We start from the raw sequence: 18,017 nt of genomic DNA, 5'->3' as shown, positions 1-18,017 counted from the left end.
GGTGAAATACTGGCTGCATTTGTGACTGTGAGGGGAAGCAAATAGATCGCAGTTCGGATGACCTCAGCGAGGAAGATCTCTCTCTCACCACTGAGAGATTCAGGGACCACTAGTGGGGATGCAGGATGGCCCTGCTGAGTCTGTCTAACACGCTGGACTCTCCAGGGATGCGAGTTGCAAGGAGAAAGCACCCCAAAGACATTGCCCATTCCCACACCCTCATGGCCTCGAGCCAAAGTAGATACAAGTGTGTGCTTCCTTGCTTGTTGATGTACCACACAACTGCCATGTTATCCGTGTAAACTGCAATGGTACCCAGAGGGAGGCAATCCTAAAAGGCTTGCAACATGAGAAGGAATGCTCTCATCTCCAGTACATTTATGTGCAGTTTGGTCTCTGCAGAGGACCACGTACCTTGGACAGTCTTTCCCTGGTAATGCCCCCACCGCCACAGCAGGTAAGCATCAGAGGTCATGCTGGCAATGGGGGAACTAAGAGAAAACTGTCTGCCACTAGCAGATCAGGTGACTGAAGCCACCAAAGATGATGCCTGCACACTGGAATGAGACGAATTGAGGGTGTCATCGGATAAGAAAGAGAAGATCACAGAGTCCACTGAAGAACCCTCATGTAGAATCTGGCTAATGGCACCAGAAAGATTGGCTCTGCCATAGACTCTAGGGCCCTGAGAATGAAGCGGACCTCAGAACGAGTCAGAGCCAGGAGGCACTGAACATGAGACCTGATTAGATGAACACGCCTGAGAGGAAATGCTGCAATCTCTGATACAGTGTCCAGCTGAATTCTGATAAACACCAAGTTCTGGGAAAGAATCAAATTCGATTTGGACAGATTCATTATGATTCCTAACTGGTCGAATAGGCAAAGCATGTACTGAGTTGGCTGTGACCAGTCGATGCTTGGTGGGAGGTGTCAGGAGCCAATCGTCGAGGTAAGAAAACACCTGGAATCTCTGCAGTCTCAGGTGAGCTGTGACCACAGTCATGCACTTGGTGAACACCCGGGGGGGGGGTGAGACCCAAAGGCAGGGTCCTAAAGTATTCTCCACATCCTCATCCACTTCAGAGGTACCATCATAGATGGGTTCCACTTTTAAAGGAATATAGAACAAAAACAACCTCTTGGTAACACATCCTCTTCAGGAAGGGATACACAGTCAAGATCTTTGACTGTCTGGAAAGGGAAGAGACAAATGCTGTGATGCGAGAGGTCAATCAACAAAGGTTTCCATGGGAAATTGGAGAGTATTGCTTCACTGATGGTCTAGGACTAGATGTCAACTCACAACCCTCAGTGAAGGACAGGATCAACATGTCTACTGATGATGGTCAAAGGTTGTAGTTATCAAAATCCCAAAAGGAGTGAGTTGGATGGTTCTTGATGGGTCCTTACCACCTGGGTGACCACAGTGACAGGTCCAGAAACCTCCTGCCTAAAAGGTAGCAAAGGGGCTCAGGCTGGGAAAGCAGACAAAGATGCAGACAAGGAGCTTGACAATGGCATAATCAGAACTCTATCCCTTAAAAACCAGAGAACTGGTATGACTGGCAAACTTTTGACTAAGAAGCATCTCTGTAGGGCAGAAAGCTCAGACCTGCTTTAATTAATTCTATGTCACTCAAGGAACACAGAAAAGAGGAACTCAGGTGAAGATCTTTGATTCTTTTTAACCACACTGATAGAATTATATAAAGTAAAACGTTTTTTTTTCCCCTCATAGAAATGGCATATATGTTATTTAGTAAAACTGCTTTTCTCACAGCAATAGCATGTATTGGTAAAACTGCTGCCTCTCATAGTGACAGAGTGATATTTTTAGGAACAGCATAAAAAATTACAGAGCCTGCAAATTCAGGAAGAAATAAGAATGTACTTGCATGACATATTGTATTTCTAAATGATTAGGTTAACAGAATGTGCTTGTGTAAAATAAAAAGTACTGTACTACTGAATGTTTTTGTTGTTTTACCTTCACAGTAACAGAGGTTTGGTAATCATAACAACAGCGTGATACGTTTTTAGAATAGCATGTGATGCACTGGCCTAACAGAATGTGCTTGTGTGGAACAAAAAAATATTATACTTCTGAATGTTTTGTTACAAATGGCATTAACAATAGAGGCTTGTTGAAATATCCTAAACAATTGAATGTACACAGATATTCAAGTTAAAGGGAAATGCCTAACAGCAGAAAAAAGTTATAACTATCCTATCAATGAAAGAACATTTTGGCATGCTGAGAACTGGCTTTCTCTGGATGAGCATGGCTAACACAGCAGAAAAAAACGTTATAGACTATCCTATCAATGAAAGAACATTTCTGAAAGTGCATTTTGGCCGGCTGAGAACTGGTTTTCTCTGGATAAGATAAGAGGCAGACAAAGAGGAAAAGAAGATTTTCATCAAGGACAAAGTTTTAAAACTATAAAAGTGTTTGTGAAGACTTTCTGGTGGACATTTTGTAATCTGATTCAGCTAAGAAGTCTAGTGCGTCTAACAGTATCATATCTGTGTTATAAAGAAAATGTTTATAATCTCACAGTAGTGCTTGGTCGGCTGGTTTAAATAAATCTGTCAGCAATTACAGATATACAGTTGTACAGTCAGTCTGTCGGTGTATCTGCTGGTAATGTAACTCCTGTTAATTTCAATTTAACACATACTACACAAAGATGATTTTCTCCCAACAGATTATTTATAGACCACCCCCTTTATGTGATCATAACTACTTTCTAACAAAGAAAGATTTTCAGGATATGAAAATCAAAATCTCTCTGGACAAAATTAGCCACGTGGTAACAACAAAATGAAGTAAAAATCAGATGGTCATAACAGTAAAACTTTAGTATGGCACAAATAAATGTACAACAGGTAAGCACTTTCGCAACAGCTTCTTCAGACCATGAAGTCAAACATAATAATCAAATCAATTTATATAATAAATTGGCTTGTAGTAACCAATCAAAATGCAAGCAAAGGGTGGTTTCATAAGAATTAATAAATTAATGGAATAATTAAAAGGTAATCCACAATAAACACTTTACACTATAGAATACTACAGATTCTAGGAAACTAAGATACTACAAATCCATGTCACAGGGAGACAAAAATGAAAATAAAATAAAAATAAAAGGAGGAGGAAAGAGGAGGGCTATTTCCTCAAACTATATCCCTTTAAAATAGGTCTTAATGGAATCTTCTCATTTAAACCCTTGCCCTGATCAGCCCTTAAGTGAATAATCCATCTAATCTCTAAAGTTTCAGTGACATTCCTTATATTACCCTCCCGCAAACTAGGTTTAACTACATCAATCACCAAAAACTTAAATGTGTGATGTTCATTGGTATCCCTCACATGTTTTGATAAAGCGTTGTTAACTAAACCAATGCGTATATTATACAGATGTTCTCTTGTTATGTCCTTAAACATTCTATCTGTTTTGCCAAAATAAACAACTTGACACTGTTGACAGTAACACAGACAGACAACATGTGGTGTCCTACAATCGGCCTAAACCTTAAAAATAACTCTCGGTCTAGTGTCAGGATGTATAAATAGACCACTATTATCAATACAGAGGCAGTAATTACAATTCCTGCATGGCTGTGTTACATTCCCTTTCATATACACATGACATAAGTCACTTCGAGGATAATAAAGTAACCTCTTCAAACATTTTCTATTTTTATAAGTGAAACAGGGAGCTTCTCCTACAATCCTTATTTTAGGATCAGCTGTCAAAATTTCCCAATGTTTCCTAATCACGTCAGTGACAGCCCCTATGTCACTGGTGAAAAACATGGGAATTGGTGAAAGTCGCTTAAAGCAGATTGTTTGCTTTGGCAAGAAGTAACTCGTTCTTTAAAATAAGGCTTTGCTACATCATTCTTAAGAGTAGGAATCAAATCCAAGATCCCCGTCAACTTCCATGGGTTTATAACCCCTCATAATCAGCCTATTTCATGGATCAGAAACTTCACGCTGAAAGCCTTCCACAGAGGCATTTAGCCTAGAGGCCCTCATCCCTAGTCGTTTGACAATATTTCTAAAAATATGTGTTGGATGCATACTGTGTCTGTGTAGTAAATTATACCTGTAACAAGGTTTTCTATAAACACCAGTATCCTCACCACCACAATCCAATTTATGAACAAAAAGGTCTAAAAAAATTAATCTTGGTTTCAGAATATTTCACAGAGAGCTTCAAAAATGGCATGGAATTGTTTAATCTATTGCAGAATTCACATAGATCAGAGACCAATGCAGCTCATACAGATGATCCTCCTCCCACTTGGCCATCACTATATTGGCGTAGCTATTGGCATTAGAAGTGCCCATAGCTATGCCATCCTTCTGTAGATAGTAACTACCATCAAACATGAAGATACTATTCTTGAGGACTATCTTCATGCAGAGACAGAGTAGATTAATCAAAGGGAAGTTGAGAGATGGTTGCTTGTTAGCAACTATGGATGTTGTATTGTTATTTACTGCCATCCCCCACCCTTTGGGATATCCATGGCACATGATTTCCTTGTTAAAAATAGTGAATATACTTCAAGTAAAATTGATATTATTTGTATGTTCTTGGAAATTGTGTTAGAAAAGAATGGATTTCTATTTGAAGGACACCTGTTCTTACAGAAGGCTGGTGTAGCTATGGGCACACCCTGTGCCAATAGCTACGTCAACATAGTTATGGCTGAATGGGAGAAGAGTTCCCTGTTAAATTTACATGAATATGCTCCTTTGGTCAGCTTCTACAAGAGATTTGTAGATGACTTGTTTTTTGTGGGGGGGGGGGGGGACTGAAGGATAGCTCATGTCGTTTACTAGCCATCTAGAGTCCACTACATCTTTTCTTAAATTTACATACAAGTTTGCCACCAGTGATATAGACTTCCTTGATGTACTAGTTAGTATTGATACAACTAGGAATCTTCAAACTAAATTATATAGGAAACCTTTTAGAAGAAATGCTATCCTACATAGGGATAGCATGCATCCTGGCTATATATTCCAGAATGCTATTAAAGGTCAAACAATGAGAATATCTTGACTGAACAATTGTGATGACGTTTTCAGACAAGATACTTAAAAGAGAATTTCATGAAAGAGGGTACAAGGAATGTGAGGTTGAAAGGAACATTTGTATGGGAGTTATGCATAGGGAGAATAAGGCAAAAACATTTTTTTCAAACCAAGTTTTTGAGACTAAGTCTTCTCTGGCTACTAGCAACAGGAATAGTTTGCCTATATCCTTATTTTATACTAGTGATATGGCTGATATAATGACTATTATTAAGTCGAATTGGTCTATATTGAGCTTGGACAATGACATCTCAAAGGTTGTTGGCTATAGACTGAATTTTGCCTTTAAGAATAAGAAATCTCTCAAAAGAAAACTATGTTATAAAATGTAACACAAAAAGAAAGTAGACAGGATGGTGGTTGTATAGACACCAGTCAATGCCTTACATGTAATTTCTGTATGTTTATTAACATATCAGCATGTTTTATCCATCCAGTTACTTGTTTTGAGTATAAATTTGAGGTTACAGCTAATTGTCGAACTAGGAATCTGATTTATCTGGTGACATGCACAGCCTGCCACTGTTTCTATGTAGGAAAAAACAATAGGTCACTGATGGAACGATTGGGAACACATACATTGTATTAGGAATGGGGAACACTAAGAATGCACTAGCCAGACCTTGTATGGAGAATGAAAATGAACATGGTTTTAGATATCAAGTTCTGAAATTATTTCTGAAAATATATGTGGTGGTGATGTTAAAAACTTTACTGAAACCAGAGATATGCATTGGATTACATTATGGCAAGCTGATAAATATCCAGGTCTAAGTGTCAGGGTTTCTATTACGCCTGTATTAAAAGCACGACGTCTCTTTAAATAATACAAGTTGATGTTAGGTGTTTACCTTTCCCTGATTTTTATTGGCTGCTTTGAATCAATGTGAGTGTATTAAAAGTGTTTGCTGATTTAGTTTTTATATGGTCTGATGAAGCACTAGTATTTGGTGTGAAAGCAATTACCTTATTAAACTTTTAAACTTTTTATGCTTTCAGTCGTGTTTTTGTGCCTTGTTTTCTTCAGTTACATTGGTCTATGGCTTGCAGGCACAGTTTATTCCTTGGGGATTTTATCATTTGCTTCTGTAGATAGTAACTACCATCAAACATGAAGATACTAGTCTCGAGGACTATCTTCATGCAGAGACAGAGTAGATTAATCATAGGACCACTATACTCACTATGTCTGGTCAAATATTCTCTTAAACAATCAAGGCCAAAGCTACTGGGAATCACTGTGAACACTGCACATCCATAGTTACAAAAAACCTGACACCAGAGTTCTCTGACTGAAAATATTCATAGAGGTCATTCAGAAAATGCTTGGAGTCTCTTAGAACTCTTACATTCTTGTCTAAAACAGGATGTAAATGTTTTTCTACATACAAGGAAAACTTTTCAGTACTCCAATTGTGGCCTGCCACTATAGGTCTTAAAGGGACATTTTTTTTTTTTATCTTGGAAGAAGATGGTGTGGCTTGCTTTCCTTGTTGAACTTCTGCTTCCAAAAGAATCGCTTGAAGAATCATATTTTCATCATAGCAGAGGAGGGAAAAAACTGTAGGAAAAAATGATGTTAAATGGTGCATGAGCCCCAAAACTCTGAAATCAAAGTTCAAAAAACAGGAAAAAATGGTAAGAGAGCAGAATGTCCTTTTTCTTGTTGTGCCTACTCTACAGATACCAGGCATGGTGACTAAAGGTTGCCCCAACAAAGGCCTAATGATAAAAATTACAAAATAAATCATAGTAACAATGACAACCTAACATGGGAATGTTTGTGCTACAATGAAGTGCTGACTCATCTTTTTTTTTTTTTTAGTCATTAAAGCAAAGACTCAAAAAAACAAAACAAAACTAACATGTAAGGTATTCACTTTCTGAGAAATTCAACGTTCCCTCTTTGGCTGTTTTCTTTTCAATATGCGGTTTATGTACATACTTGAGCATTACACAACAAAAATACATTATTATTTCTCAGTAATTTCATCAATCAAAATAACAAGCTTACCATAACATGTGCAAGTTCACCTTCTGGCACTGGCTCCAAATCAGGGACTGAAAAGGAGTCTGGAAAAGGTTCACCCTTAGCAAGTGCTTCAGCAGCTTTAACTGTAGCAGAGAAACATTCTAACCAGGCCCACTCATTAGGATTCCACATTGTAAGGTCTGGAGGACTACCCCACTGGTATGGCGGAACTGGAGGATTGCAAAGCAACTGATCTAGGTTCAAGCCTACTGCCAGTGATGCCAGGCACTGCATGTAAGGGCTGTGGACAAGCTGGTCCCCACAAACTACATGAGGCTGTAAGAGAAAGAGACAGCAACTTAACGTAACATGAAAAACATTGCATCTTATAATACTTTATAAGGTTTGAATGTCCTTTGAAGTGAATATTTCTTACCTCAGCTACTTCAGTGAGTATGGGATAACAGTCTGTTATAAAGCTGAAAATATGTTGCAATACTTACAACTACAAAAACATGCATAACAAATATCAAACTAGCATACCTGGCCTCATAACCTTTAGCTACCTCCTTACTAACATACCCAATCATATAAAGGTACTCGGGGACAAAACTGGGATAAGCTGCATTGCTAGCCTTGTAAAGACCCTGGTGGTCATTAGCCTAGTATAAACATATGAATCTATATAAATTCTTGCTTGTGGCATTAACCACTATGAACACTGGTAAGAATACTACATTCAAAATCTTACGAAAAGAAAAAACGTTTTACTTATAATTCATGATGTTTATGCGTATCACCAGTATTCATCAATGACTGGAACATGGCTTGGGGAAAAAAATGAAAACTTTTGAACGGGGATGGGAAAGTCAATATCAAGAAATATTACCTAGGTGATTTAGTAGTAGAAAGCTGTGCTAACCACTATGGCTCCTTAGCTTTGCCTGTCAGATTAAAATAAGCAAGGAAAACAAACAAAAGCCTAATAACGACAAGCACTGAAAATAAATTGCACAACACAATACAAATATAAACTAATATAAAGGGATATGGATAAAAAGTGACAAGTGGATTAACTACACTTAAAAAAGGCAAACTCCAGAAATGTAGGTGCACTGGCCCTTTGACATTAAGAAGGCAAACAAGGGCATACTAGAAAGAAGGGTACAGAAGTGCATTGACATCAGACTGTTGCATTTTTATGCAATTTTGTGCTCCCCAGATTCCATTTTTAAGGAATCAGAAATTCCTTAATGGCACCAGCTGGTCTAGAGGAACTGAAACCATCGCTGGCTTGTTTTCCCAGGTTGAAAACTCCTGGTCCAGAGGGAATCCTGTTGGAACTGTACTTGTGTAAGCATGTGTGGAGGCAGGCCATCACATGCTTCTCAAACTGCAAAGGTTACTGAATTACATTTTGAGAAGATTGCATGTTCTGCTGTCATGTAAAAAGCCAGTTATTCTGAATATTCCATATGAAAGAAAAGCCCCTCTCTGTCCTACATCATACTGACATATCATCATCATTGTCAATCCCCCCTTTCCCCATTTTCTACATGGGATTGGGGTGTTGCTTCAACTGTCTTGTTTCAATCCCACTCTCCTACTTTCTGTGACAGTCATACCTGACTGTTGTACGTTTTCTCTCACACAATCCATCCACCTCTTTGCTGAATGCCCACATTTCCTGTTGCCTTCTGTGTGTCTGTCCAAAATAATCTTCAGATTTTCTGCTTTTATCCATATATAATCGAACCACCATAATCTGTTGTCTTTGACCTGCTCTGCAACTGAAGCTACTCTGGATTCTGCTCTGATGTCATTATTTAATCTTCTGTTCCACAGTGCATCCTACCATCTGTCTCAGGCACTACATCTCTCATAGGTTCATAGATTAGTACTAGGCTAACTGTCTTTGTGGACCATTTTAAGCCTAGATAGTTACCCCATGTGAGAATCAATCCCTTCACCTTTTGTTTGTAAGGTAAACACCTTAACCATTATGACAACATCTCCATCCTCTCTAGCTTCGTCAGCTGCTCTGCCTTTCCTGCCCAGGTTTCTGTACCATACAGTCACACTAGTCGCACCACTGTTTTGTACACCTTACTTTCCAGCTTCTTTGACATTCTTCTGTTATACATTACCCCTGACCCACAGTGCTAGTTGGCTGCACCCTCGATTCTAGTTCTGACTCCTCATCCAGATTTTCCTTCCCCTCATCCACCCCTCCCAGACATTTGGAAGCTGTTTACCTGTTCCACTAATTTTCCCTTCTATCTCAATTTTCAGCTTCTTCCGATTTTCCCCATTTGCTGCCATTACAACTGCTGCATCTGTACTCAGTTTCAGTCCATGGGCCTTCAGTTCGGCATTTAATTCCTCTATCCTTTGCTGAAGTTCTTGCTGTAAGTCTGCCTGTAATCCCGCCTTGTCTGCATACAGCAACATTATCTCGTGCAACTTGTTTGCTAATGTAGAACATCGCAAGTATGAACAGCAGTGGGCTCAGAGATGAAAACTGATGCACATCCACTCGCACTGAGAAGCCCTATGACAGACTGAACACTGCTTATACTTCAGTCAATGGGTCCTTGTACATAACCACCACTAATTCTAACGATGTTTGTGTGACTTTAAACCATTACGGGACTGACCAAATCAGCTTTCTTGGGACCTTATCATATGCTTTCTCCAAGTCTATGAATGCCCAGTTGGACTCTCCGCATCTTTATCTTTTTCTCAACTATATGTCTCACTGTAAAAGAGTCAGATAAGTTGCACTCTAATCTGGATATGAAATGCTCCCAACTTACTTTCTACTAATCACTCAATCAAGGACTTTCACGCAGTGTAACAGGAGTTTGACAGTTGTGGATGCCCCTTTTGTTCTTGCAAGCTGGCAATTGTATGCTTATTCTTCCAGTCATCTAGGATATGCCTTTCTCTGTGTACTGCTATTAGTACATTCAGGAGTCATTTCTCCCCTATCTCATCCAACATTTTGACCACATCTGCTGCAAACTCTTCTGACCCTGCTGCTTTCCCTGACTGTATTTTCCTTAGTGCTGTTCTTCCTTCTAGTGTGGCTCCTCTTCTTCTTTCACTGTAGTATGTGTCCGAGTCTGTACATCTTCTCTGGGCTTTTCTTCATTCAGAAGCTGATGGAAGTACTCATTTTACCTGTCTTTGATGTCCTGAGGACTGGTGAGCCGATTGTTGCTGGAATTCCTTATGAAGAATGTCTAAGTATATTCTTTATCTTTTTGTCTTTGTCTTGTAAGCAGATAGAGTTTCTATGTGCCAACGACACCGTCACTTTCCAGAAGCTGGTAGAGTGTCTCTGATGTAGTAGCAGACCCGTAACGAGCGGTGTACCCCAAGGATCGGTCTTGGGGTCTCTACTGTTTGGGATATACTTTTCTGAGGTGCAAGCTAAAACAAGTGATCTGTGGGTGACCAAGTTTGCAGATGACTGCAAGCTGGGTGCTGTCTTAAATTCCCCTAGTGATGTGAACATTCTCCAAGAGGGCCTTACCCAAACTAATGACTGGTGCCAGAAGCATGGCCTTAAACTGAATACCAAGAAATGTATCATTATCCCCTTTGGGGAAAATGTCATCCCCACTAATTATGACATTAACAACAACGTACTAAGCATGCAATCAGTCGTGAGGGACTTGGGCACCCAGGTTGATAGCAACCTGACTTTTGACCATCACGTTGCCTCCATTGTACGGAAGGCTTTCTAAAAGGCCAACCTCATAAATAAGGGTATTTCATCCAGGAACAAGGAGGTCATAACATCCCTGTACTCCTCCCTTATCAGACCCATTATTCAGTACAATGCCCCCTTCGGCATGTCCCTTGCTAAGCACATGCAGCTGTTGGAGAGACCACAGAGGTTCCTGACCATGCAAATCTAGGGTCTCAAACACCTATTCTATACAGATAGGCTAAAAGCCCTGTCCCTCTACTCAGTCTCATACAGACTGCTCAGAGGTGACCTGTGTCTGGCATACAAGGCCATTTCAGACCCAGCCTTGATGGAGTTGCTGGATATCCATAAGACAAACTCCACTAGCGCAACCCGCACAGAAGGCCTTAACCTGGTCTGTGACATTAATAGAACTTGTTGGCAGGATAGATTTCTGTCCCAAAGACTCCCCGTCTGCGGAATAGACTCCCTTCCCATGTCAAGCAGAGTACCTCTCTAGCCCTATTTAAGAGGAACCTGGACGACTGGATGAGAAACAGAAAATACACCCCTGGGATCCCACCTGTGTTCCTGCTGGACAAGGGAAACGGGTGCTGACTTTGAGGGAACATGGGTGAAATTCTTGGCTAGGCTTATAAGGGCCTCCGGTCCAATAACCTACTATCATCCTATGAACCTATGATGCCTTATCCTTTTCTACTGCAACTCTTCTCTTAGCTTCTTTGTTAGCAATCTAGTATTCCTTATTAGCATGGTCCCTCCTTTCTATCTCCTACATTTTCTTGCACTCACCCTTTCTTTTGACATCTTCCTGGACTCCTACATTTCATTACCAGCTTTCCTTATGCACCTCATTTCCATACCTGGCTCAGCTGTATACCTGTGCTGTACTCCTCACACAGGCTACTTTGAGGAACTGCCATTCTTGTTCAACTATACAAATTTCCTCTTATTCCTCAGGTACTAGAGCCCTGAGTAATTCCCTTGAGCAATCTTTCCAGTCAACTTCCAGGTCTTCAGCCTAGTCTCTGTTAATGTTAGAGTCTTTTCTGACCACTGCTTGCAACTTACTGTGGCAACCAGTGGTTTATGCTGGGTGTGATGCCCCACCACTGGACCAGTAATCAAGGAGCCTCAATCCTCACCACTGGCAACAGTGGGGGACATACACTGGAAGGATAACAGGTACACACAGAGTATTTCCAGATGCAGCTCTCTGCATCAAGTGCAATTTCCCTTAACAGCACACAGAGACCACAGTCAGTCCAGGGCTGGTGCCTCCCTCTTTCTCCAGATCCTCAATAAGACTCCCCACTGACACAGCTGTAGAGTTGAGATCTCAGCTGTGTGACCACGCCAAGACCTACCAGCACCCTCTCTGTCCAATCAGTGCTTCGTGTCCCTGCCCAAGTAGCTGACACACACACACTAACGGTTGATTTACACACACACACACACACCTGGGAGAGACTGACACAGGTTCACTAGCTATGCCCCCCTCTGTCCAGACTATAAGGTTGTTACCACTGCCACCAGTCAACTCTTTATCAGCTACTTTAAGGCCCTTAACAAAGGGTGTCTAATATTACTGTATAATATTAATATTAATACAAATGGTAGTTTGACCAAGAGCAAGGCTGTTAGGAGTGGACCACACAGTGTCACTGAAAAAATATGCAAATACTCTCAAAACTTAAATCTCTCTAGACAGATCAGCCACAAAAAAAAAGGTTTAAATATATTTAATAGTAAATAGTAAAAGAACAAGAAAATACACTGTATATATTCACAGTGACATAAGAGTTAAAAATCACAGGAAATATTTAAAACAACACTGAAGGACAGTCTAAAATAAAGAAAGAAAAATATCTAAACTAAGCTTCACTATATTCCTGACTGTATCTGAGAGAGTTACTACACCCTAGTTAACCTACTTAGAGCAAGGCAGATGTTGTGGTGAATAGTTCTTCTCAGGTCCAAGACAGAATACATAATGTTCTCTCTCGCTAAGAGACTTTTTAAAATCAATATCTCAAACATTACTGCTGGGATAGCTTGCAGAATGATATAATTTCTTGTCATTTGACTCTACTTCCCAGATGAAACGCCCATTGCTAGAAGCGAGCAGTATTTAGCATCTACTTGCAAAAATACATTGGCCTCATATCTTTGGCAAATGCTGGAAGTCATAAAACAATTACATTCTTCCACATTTCAAGACTAATAATTATTTCACCCTAAGGACAATACAAAAAGCTTTTCAGCACAGACTCTGTGCCTCTAGCTCACTGAAAACTGAAAGATACCATTTTTTATTGCATAGCCATAAAGTAATTTAATTTTAGCTATTTTTCTAAAGTTAACCTCGTGTACTCCGGTTTTCACTGTTAAAATATATACATTTAAAGAGTTACAATAGTGCATCTACATTTCTGTTCTATTCCAGTAGGGCACACTGTGGTTACATTTCAAACAGCACTTTGCAAAAACCTTTTCAACATACACGTCTGTACCAGCAGTTTGATATATACAGTTCTAATACATTTGTAACACAAGCGTCTTATATAAATCATGTTGATATTCACAAATGGCATATAATTATTTACAAAATTCCAGATAGCTGTGCTGGCAGTATCCCCCTTTGTCAGACTGTGGACCAACTGTTTCACTGGAGATGGAAACGATAGGAGGAAGTCTACCCGTGTTGCATGTTGGCCAATTTTTAAGTGCTCTTGTGACTCTCTCTTGCTGACCCATGTGTTGGCCACTATCAAGCCTTTTGCCACACAGAGGTCTAGAATGGCTTCACCTTCTTTATTCCTGTTGCCTCATCAATGTAAACCTAGGCAGCCCTCACACCCTACTATGTCTGTCCCAATATGTACAGTCAGGCCACCCATTAACACCACCAATTCATGCAGTCCTGATTTATCTAGCAGATCTTGCAACTGCTTTCTAAATGCACTCTTTTCTTCATTATCACAACCCTGCTGCAGGTGCATAGGCTGAGATTATGAATATTTTACTATCCTTACGTTGGAGCTGGATTGTCATGAATCTGTTGCTAGCTCTGATAACATCCCTCACTGCCTTCTGAAGCCTCTCCCTCACCACAATTCCCACACCATTAATAGTCTGTCCTCCTCCTGACTACAGTAGCTGACTCTGGATCCCAAGCCAAGTGGATTTGCTGCAATGTCCTTCCATCTTGTTTCCTGGATACAGATGATGTCCAGTTTCATTCCTACTATTATGTCATCCACTTCCAAGCTGCACCCTTTCAGTGAATCTATATTGAGTTTAATAATCCTAAGCTCATGTTGGACAGGTTGATTGGTTTTACGGCTAGCTTTTGCTCAACATAGCTATCCCAGGTAAGCCATGCTGGGCAAAAGGACACTGGCCAGCCTGCAATTTAGTGACCCAGGGATGTTGAGATTTTTGGTGGGCATACACTGGTAACAGTAGCATATATACACCTCCCTCCGTGGTTCACTGGCGTAGGTCAGGTCCTCAACCTACATTTCACCAGCAAATATCCAGGTGCATTTGGCAACATATGCCAACAAGAATGAATCACCTACAGTCAATTTTTTACACTGTCGAGTGGCTAGCGCTGACATGGCATACAGTCTGTGGTTCTTGTTCTCATGTTTTGAGGATACTGCATGGAACAGCTGATGCCAAAAGCAGTTAATCTATACAACTCTTCTCCATACAACCACTATCTACAGTTTGTGACACAGCCTACAATTCCTTTCTTGAGTGAGTTTGCGATGGAAATACACAGAATGATTTTGTCCGGAACCCCAAAGCAACACAGGGAGAACATGCTAATTCCATACAGGCACTGGTCAGAGGTCAGGATCAAACCTTGGACCTTGCAGATGGGAGACAAAGACCTTAACCATTATGCCAAAAGGTCAGATTGATGTATACCGGTCCTTAACTGGGTTTATAAGAACTTTATACTTATTCCATCAGCCTTGTGTTACTGGTTAGTCTGGATGCCAAAAAGACATCTGCTAGGGCCAACAGAGAGATTATGCATATATGGTATTACTATTATTATTATATTTATTCACGCATTAATTAACTGGGTACATAGATTGGTTGAAGACCATTTTCAGGTGCAATCCAGAGAACCAGGGATCATAAATTCATACAGCTATTAAAGTGCAGCTGAACAGTTTGGGGCTTAACCCTGAGCAGCACAATAAGTGGTGGCTACAGTGTCACAAATCATCTTTCCTCTTGTTGTTCCCCTTTCTGTACATGGTAATATGAAAATAACCCAGTTGCAATTTTTTTTCTGTCCATTAACATCTGTCCCAGTTATTCCTATGTGATGTCACTCTATTAATAGCATGCACCTGCAACCACGGGTTTTAATGAAAAAAACCACTCCACATGTGTAGGGCTATATTCATCAGAAGCAATGGCTATATCCTCACACAGTCTCTGTGATGGCAACACCAAGGCATAAAATCAGTCTTGAACCTTGGCCTTTAATAAAAAAAAGTTTGCAAAGCTTTCAGTAAAGAAGAGCACACAAAATAAAAGAAGTGATAGTAAAAAAAAAAAAGTGCATAGTGGCATTATAGTCAGTAGACACCACAGTGTACATCACAATTCTTCCTGGACACTTTACTATAATGATAAATGCCGGTTTGTTCATCTCTATTACTCTGCAGAAGGCAGACAAGGCAGTGGTGTCTGTGCTCTCCTTTTATTTGTTCCTAATCTGCAATACATAGCTGCAGCCCTTCAGGAGTATAACACAAAGTGGATATTTCTGAGCTAGTTTTTAAACACTGGTCATCATCAGCCCCCTTTTCCCCATTTTTTCTACATGGGGTCGGGGTATCGTGTTAACTGTTGCCAACTCTCTCGATTCAGTGCCACGCTCCTGCCTTCAACACTCATGCCTGACTGTCGCAGATCTTCTTTCACACAATCCGTCCACCTTTTTGCTGGACGTCCTCGCTTTCTCTTACCTTCTTCCTGTCTGTCCCAAATCTTCCTCACCAGACTGTCTTCTGCTTTTCTGCATGTGTCCAAACCACAGTCATCTGTTCTCTTTGATCTTTTCTTCAATTGGAGCTATTTTGGCTTCTGCTTTTATGTCCTCATTTCTTCGTCTGTCCCACAGTGTGCATCCTACCACCCTTCTCAGGCACTTCATTTCCATCACCTCTAGCTTCTTCAACTGTTCTGTTTTTACTGCCCAGGTTTCTGTACCATACAGTAGTACTGGTCGCACCACTGTCTTGTACACTTTACTTTTCAGCTTCTTTGGCATTCTTGTGTCATAGACTACCCCTGACATGCTATGCCAGCTGGCTGCAGCCTCTCTGATTCTAGGTTTGGCCTCTTCATTCAGACTTCCCTTCTCCTCAACCACCCTCCCAGATATCTGAAGCTGTTTACCTGTTCTACTATCTTTCCTTCTATCTCTATTCTCAGATTCTTCTGATTTCCCCAATTTGCTGCCATTGCCACCGTTGTATCTGTGCTTAGTTTCATCCCATGTGCCTACAGTTTTGCATTCCATTCTCTTTAAACACTGATGGCCTTATGATTTATTTAAATGGTCCATGACAGAATCTTTCAAGATTATTTACATTACTGGAGATGTTTGATATTACTTATAAGGCAAACATTTCCAATACTTATACAGCTGAGGTAAACTTTGACCCTTCACTATGTCTGAAAGCAGAAATTCCCTCATTAAGGGAGTCCAACTCTATAAATGTAATATTTAAAGGGTTATACTAACTCTGTCAGTGACAGAAGCCATTTCATCAGTCCAGCATTACAAAAAATGCTGAACTCCTGCCTTCCAATAAACCTCACTCCTCCTCCTCTTCCTGAACACTATTATACATATATTATTAGCACAATTTCAATTTACTTCTATGTAATTTGCTCCTTCCCTTTTCTAAAGAACCCCTTCCATTTCTTTTCTCTTTCATAGTATTCAACACCTCAAATACAGCTGGTGTAGACTTGGATCTCCATTTTCTAGTAATTGCTTTTTTTGGCAGCCAACAGAATAAAACTTAATTAGGCCTTACTATGTGTCTAGGTAATTCTGATCCTGTATGCCAGCTCCAAAGAATAATTTCCTTACTTACAGCCATTTGCTCGCCCAATATTTCTGATACAGTACTCGGTAGGGAATTTTTAAAATCTGCCAAAACATATGTTCCTAGTTACCCATTTTTTTGTCCATCAAACATTTGCTATCTACCAAATTTGAAGTCTGCTTGAGGTATAAAAATATCTATGCAAAGACTTCCAAGCAAAGATCCTAAACCTGTTGGGCTTGGTTGCATACTTGGGATATATACGTCTTCCCATTGTTTTCTTGTAAAGTGCCTTTCCAGTCTTTCTTCTCAAACATTTCTAACTTCCTCTGATTGATTCTTATAGTTATCATGCAATATTCTTATACTGCTTAGTTCTTAGAATATGTTCTGCTACTTTATGAATATAATATTCCGCATGGTTGCTATTATTCTCCTTAAGAATCTACATCCAAAATCCCACCCTCTCTCTATTTCTTGAGCTTCCCCCTTGCTTCATCGTCATCCCTTTCCACTTTAAATTATAAACTTCTGCTTGTGTTATGTATATGAGCCTTAACTGTGTAGCTCTAAAATATCCCTTCAAATCAGGTAACCTAAACCACCTTGTTCTAGTGGAAGGATCAACTTATCCCACTTAACTCTTGCTATATTTCCCTCCCAGATACATTCCTTCAGTTCTTCATTAATTATTGTCCACAACTTCTCCTTGGGTTGATAAAAGTATGCCTGACTCTTATACAAGATTAAAGAGACTAAACATTTCCACTACTTGTATCTTACTATCCACATCCATAAATAACAGTTTCTACTTTCTCAATTGTTGGATTATCTTTGGTTTAGTCTCTTTCCACATATCCTTAGCTGCCATAACAGAAGCCTTTTTTAATCCATACTCCTAAATACTTCATCTTATGTCCCCATAAATACGGGTACTGCTGAACCAATTTGTATGAGAGTACATAATTTACAGCTACAGTCTTTGTTTTATTTTCATTAATTTTATATCTTGAAAATACCTGAAACTGTCTCAAAATGTGCACAACACTGAGATGCCCTTTTCTGGATTTATTAGGTACATTCACCTGACCCCCCCCCCATTTGCTTCCTATGTTCAAATGCAAC

At 39.9% G+C, this 18,017-nt stretch overlaps 1 protein-coding gene across 5 annotated transcripts in view; it reads right to left on the bottom strand.

Annotated features, from left to right (window-relative positions):
- HERC1 (HECT and RLD domain containing E3 ubiquitin protein ligase family member 1) overlaps positions 1 to 18,017 on the bottom strand; it is a 3,987,333-nt gene that overhangs the window by 770,735 nt on the left and 3,198,581 nt on the right. For all 5 annotated transcript variants that reach the window (XM_044077739.1, XM_044077741.1, XM_044077740.1 and 2 more), the window contains exon 61: positions 7,128 to 7,421. In XM_044077739.1, coding sequence (XP_043933674.1) covers positions 7,128 to 7,421 — 294 coding nt within the window. The remainder of the gene's footprint in view (positions 1 to 7,127; positions 7,422 to 18,017) is intronic.

The sequence above is a fragment of the Protopterus annectens genome, chromosome 7.part0 (genome assembly GCF_019279795.1).
Source record: "Protopterus annectens isolate FY-2018-M chromosome 7.part0, PAN1.0, whole genome shotgun sequence".
Lineage (NCBI taxonomy): Eukaryota > Metazoa > Chordata > Ceratodontiformes > Protopteridae > Protopterus > Protopterus annectens.
Note: the sequence above shows the minus strand (reverse complement) of the source record. Positions and strands in the feature narration are given on the sequence as shown.